The sequence below is a fragment of the Stegodyphus dumicola genome, chromosome 6 (assembly GCF_044657685.1).
Source record: "Stegodyphus dumicola isolate Sdum_Otavi_A_Nest chromosome 6, ASM4465768v1".
Taxonomy (NCBI): Eukaryota; Metazoa; Arthropoda; class Arachnida; order Araneae; family Eresidae; genus Stegodyphus; species Stegodyphus dumicola.
Genome location: NC_140773.1, coordinates 141,424,200 through 141,429,751, shown reverse-complemented (window position 1 = coordinate 141,429,751; position 5,552 = coordinate 141,424,200). Strand labels below are relative to the sequence as shown.

General features: G+C 37.0%; 1 protein-coding gene across 1 annotated transcript; it reads left to right on the top strand.

Annotated features, from left to right (window-relative positions):
• The first annotated feature begins 636 nt into the window (after window positions 1-636).
• On the top strand, window positions 637-1,419 carry LOC118200319 (zinc finger BED domain-containing protein 5-like). The gene has a single exon (XM_085819694.1). The coding sequence runs from the start codon at window positions 637-639 to the stop codon at window positions 1,417-1,419; it is 783 nt and encodes a 260-aa protein (XP_085675820.1).
• The last annotated feature ends 4,133 nt before the right edge of the window (window positions 1,420-5,552 follow it).

Genomic DNA, 5,552 nt, shown 5'->3' with positions numbered 1-5,552 from the left:
GCTCTTGCAAAGCAGTTGCAAGCACAGCAAGGGTCTGAGGGGGCGGATTGAGAGCAGCTAGACGTCTCCCTAAAGCCGGGATTCCCAAAGTGGTCGATATCGACCCCCTAGGGGTCGACATAAATGAAAACTGATTTTGGGGGTCACGAGGTCTAAAAATTGACTCCTATTAAATTAACACAAGTTCTTATTTAAAACTTTCAAGATAGGTAGGTACTGAATTGTTTATGTTGTGTTACGTGTACTAAGAATAATTAATATTTTTGTAGGAAACAGCATTGTTGTAGTAATGCAAAGTCTCAAGTTCGTACAAGATGAAGAACTCAACAAGTCTGTGTGGACAAGTTTGTGCAATATAATAAGTTCGAGCGTACGTCTTTCAGGCGCGTTTTGACTTGCTCTCTATTTGACGCTTACGCGATTTAACACGAACGAATTCATGATCAAGTCCAAACATGTTCCTGATATTTTACTATTTAACGAGTTTGCACTTAGGTTGAAAGTTTATTTGCGTTTTGAAATTCGTTGGAGCTTGAACGATAATAACTCATATAAGTACTCATTTATTTCGAGATTGCAAAGTTATTACATAGCTAATTAAGTGAAGTAAAGTGACTGATTACTGAGAGTTTTATGATGGCGGACACGAAGAAAAAATGCAGACAATACTGTTTGGACTACTTGAAGTTCGGATTTATTGCATCTCCATCAAATCAACACTTGGCGATGTGTCTCATATGTGAAAAAGTATTCAGTAACGATGCCATGAAGCCTTCAAAAATGGATGACCACTTATCAAGAGTACATGCTGACAAAAAAAGTAAGCCCTTGTCATTTTTTCAAGCACATAAAGAAAAACTAGACAAAAGGCCATCCATAAGATCGATGTTTGCGTCATCATCTATTAAAGACGATGATGGTTTACGAGCGTTCTATAATATATCTTTACTAATAGCGAAGTCGGGGAAACCCCACACAATTGGAGAGCAGCTTATCTTACCAGCCATTTCGGAGGTACTTAACAATGTATTGCACAAACCCGCACATGATATTTTAAAGAGAATACCTTTGAGCAATAACACCGTTCAGAGACATATAGACGAGATGGGACGCGATGCGGAAAACATTTTATGCAAGTTCTTACAGACCAACAGATTCTCTCTCCAGTTGGACGAGTCTACATTATCCGGCAATGAAGCTCTGTTGTTAGTATATGTTCGATTTATCAAAGATGAAAATATGTGCCAAGAACTGCTTTTTGCTACATATTTAGAGACTGATACCAGAGGAGAATCAATTTTTCGGGCCGTGGAACATTTTTTTACTGACAAAGCTATTCCATGGAAGAACATTGTTTCTGTTGCGACTGATGGTGCGCCGTCTATGGTCGGTCGTCATCCGGGTTTTCTAGCTCACTGAAAGCGACAACTGCCTGATGTACTGGTCATTCACTGCGTGATTCACAGGCAGCATTTAGTAGCAAAAAAGCTGAGTCCTAGATTGCCTAAGTCTTACAATATGTAATAAATGCTATCAACAAGATTCGAAGCAGTTCTTTGAACTCTCGGTTATTTGCTCAGCTATGTGAGGAAAACGACGAAGTTTTTACTCGATTACTTCTGCACACTGAAGTTCGCTGGCTATCAAGAGGCTCTTAGAAAGATTTTCGGCCATTTTTGAATCTGTGTTGGAGTTTTACAAGAAAAAGATCCGCATTTGAAAGAAAATCTGAACAATTGTAAAACAGATATTTATTACTTGACTGATATCTTTGGAATGTTCAAAAAATTTAATCTGCAACTGCAGGGTGACGATCTTAACTTGATTAAAACAGAATCAATAATATCGACCTTCGTGGGTAAACTAATCCTTTATAAACAAAATTTAGGCAGAAAAGAATATTCGCAGTTTCCGCATTTTCAAAATTACCAGAAATGCTTCAAGATGATGGCATTTTATTATATGTCACTCACTTGGACGCATTACACAAGGATTTTACGGAGAGGTTTGAGGATCTTTTAAATTTACGAATTCCTCAATGGATAATAAATCTGTACAATACCACAGCCATAGAAGAAGCCAATGTGATAATGCAAGAAGAGTTGATTACCATCAACACAGACGAAGAGCTTAAGCAGAAGTTCAACCAAGGCTATCAGAAGTTCTGGTTGCAACGCAACATTGAAACACAGTATCCTACATTGTGAAACATTGCTGAAAAATGCCTTATCGCTTTTCCATCATCATACCTAGTTGAAAAAAGCTTCAGTGTGGTAACAAACATTTTGACGAAACAAAGAAACCGTTTGAAAATCAACCAAAGTGGAGATTTAAGGCTGCAACTCACCAATATTGAACCGAATGTAGCTAGATTGGTAGATAGTCACCAGGGTCATCCATCACACTGAATGTTTTTGTCATGCACATACTCTATGCTACCGACCAAACCTGCCGGAAGAACAGACTTATAGCTGAAAGGAGAGAGAAGAAAATCTGGCAACGAAAAGAAGAAACGTGCTTGATGCGAGAAGAACGGCATGCTCGTGAGAAAAAATTTGAAATTTGTTTGACTGTATTCCGAGAAAAAAGTTAGCTTGCTTTCTTTTTGTTAAGAACTGAGAGATGCAATGCATTACTTGTGCGTTTGATGTAAATGTGAATAAAAACAATACTTTGTGAAAAGTTAATGTGTACTTACAAAATTAAAATATAGCTCATGTTATTGTTAAACCTGCATAAGTGTCCCAGTTTATTTCCTGCAAATAGAGTTGACTAATAACATTCATAAATGGATAGAAACGAACCGACAAAGATGAATTGATCAAAGGATCGATTTATGACAGTGATCAAAGGATCCGATGTATGACAGTTTTATTTTCTCTTTGCGAATTAATACTTTTTTAAATATAATTTCCTACCTACTTAAGATTCTTTAAATACTTAATTTGTAATAATCATTATAAATTAAACTTGATATTTACTGAATTGCATGTCTTTTTATTTTGTTAAATTTTGATGAGAAAATGAAATCAACTTTACTCAATTAACCAAGTGCAAAGTTTTTCAATTGGTACCTTAGTACCTAGGTATTTTGTATCAATAGGAAAAAACTAAAGATAGGCCCCCTTATTCATAATAGTCTGCTAACTTAAAGCATTGCTAATTCTCACTCTGTAGCAGCTGTTTTAAGTTAGCGGACCATTATGAATAAGGGGGTTGATCTTAAAATTAGGTAATTTGGCCATGAGGGTCTGACGTAACAATTCATTTTGGAAAAGGGGTCACTTGTTCAAAATAGTTTGAGGATCTCTGCCTTAAAGCACCCGAAACGTGATCGATAGGATTCAAGTCCGGGAATCGAGCTGGCCACTCCATGAGCATAATTGTTTCCTGTTGAGGATAATCATTTACGATGCGAGCCCTGTGTGGTCTTGCGTTGTCGTCCTGTAACAGGAAAACATCACCTATTACCCCGGCATATGGGCGCTAATAAACATCAAGGATGTCATCTCTATAAATCTGAGCATTCACTGTTCTCCTTGGAAAGACATGGAGGTCTGTGCGTTCACCCAAAGAGATGCCACCCTAAACCCAGACACTGCCTCTTCTGTATGCATCTCTTTCACGGATGATAACGGTTTCCAGGTACTCTCCATATTAAATAACGCCTACAATCGCGGTTTAGACTAAACCTGGACACATCCGTAAGGAGAACAGCCCTCCATTTCTCAGGCGTCCAGTGGACATGTTGTCGTACTCATTGCAAACGGTCCCTCCTATGGCGTGACTTGAGCGGCATGCAAATGGTTGTTCGCCTCGTATACAGACCACCTTCGTAAAGCCTTCTACGCACAGTGGACGTTGACACCAACCTTCCGGTGGCTGCAGTAAGGGAGGATCTAAGAAGAGTCAGAGTAGCGGTTCTATTCCTGAGTGCACATAATATCAAATATCGGTCATCGGCGCTCGTCGTAGCAGTTGCCCGTCCTTGGCTGAACCTCTTTAGGTGCCGAATCTGTGATTTGAAATTACCTCCAAGGTCTAACCACAGAAGGACTCACATTTAGCCATTTGGCCACTTCTGTTTGACTTTGTCCTGCCTTTAGTCTCCCAATCGCTATTTATCGTAGTTCTGCAGGCAAATGATGCCTGGAGATCATTGTTACGAATTGGCTATCTCAGATTTCTGATGTCTCAGTGAAATATGTGGGCTTGCTCTCAAACATGGACTTTTATGCTCCTCGCAGATGACGTATTCCGAGTGCAGCGCCACTAATTTGCATATTGGAGTTTTACTCAGCTACTCTTACTTGGCAACGTATTCAAATTTTACACGGTTTGGCTTATTTTTGAGGGAGTTATCGCTATTTTGTGATTTTTCCTTAATTTTTTATAACCAGTGTATTTACTTACTATTAGTTTCTACATTTTAGAATAGTGGTAGATTACAATGATCATTTCATACTTTTTTTATAATCAATAACTTTCCTTTTGATACTGCACAGAAATAATTTTAATAATATAGTATACGATAGTAAGCTAAGTACGTTAAAGTAAGTTCTTCGTTAAATAGCACACGATGAGACTTTTTGTTTCTAATTATTATGAATTTTTTGTTGTCACATGCACAGAAAATGTAAGCGAAGAAAATGGAATATATTTAAATTAATAAAGAATAAAACCTAATTTCTAACATTCATTTATTGAGATAATAAAATAGACATACATATCAGTAATATTTGAAAAAAAATGCGAATTACACAGTGTTTGGAAGAATAGATACCAAATGACAAATAATAAAACTGCAATTTGCAATCAATAAAAAAGTATTTAGTGTTTTTTAATATTACAAATTAACTATCGCATATTTATAGATTACAATATTTCATAGTAATGCTAAATTTCATAGTAATGCTATTTTATAGAAATGTTAGTTAACACTATTTTTTGATCATATGCGGAAAGTCTGAGCACCAACCTGTCATTATGAATACAATAATCGATTAACATGAGTTATATACGATATAGCACTTAGGACGTTATAAGTGAATCCGTGTATCCAAATATAACGGTAATCCGTGTATCCAAATATTGCACCGCTGGAACTCTGAAGATTGGAGAACACCGCTATATTAGTTTAATCACCGTAAACACATGAAACACCACAACAGAACGCTATTTTCACTGTACGGACGATTTTAGCACATTGCATTGTAGAGCAGATATTCACAAACAAAATGAGTAGAAATTCGGCATTACCACGATGATTTCTCCTCAATTCAAAATACACTGCTATCTTTATATTCTTGTACATCGTTCTCTTGCTGTATTGAAGCTCTCCAGTATATAATTCCGATGGTGATTTACAAAACTATGAAGAAACTATTCCTGAAAAGGGATGGAGTCCGAAATTATTGCACAGTTAACTTGTTCGAATTTGGCAGCTAGTCAAAGCGTGCAAGACTCAAGTTCAGCTATTCGTTTATATAATCATCCAGTAAATAATATACAAGGAATGCCAATCGGTCGAACAGCAGTTCAGTGTAACTTTT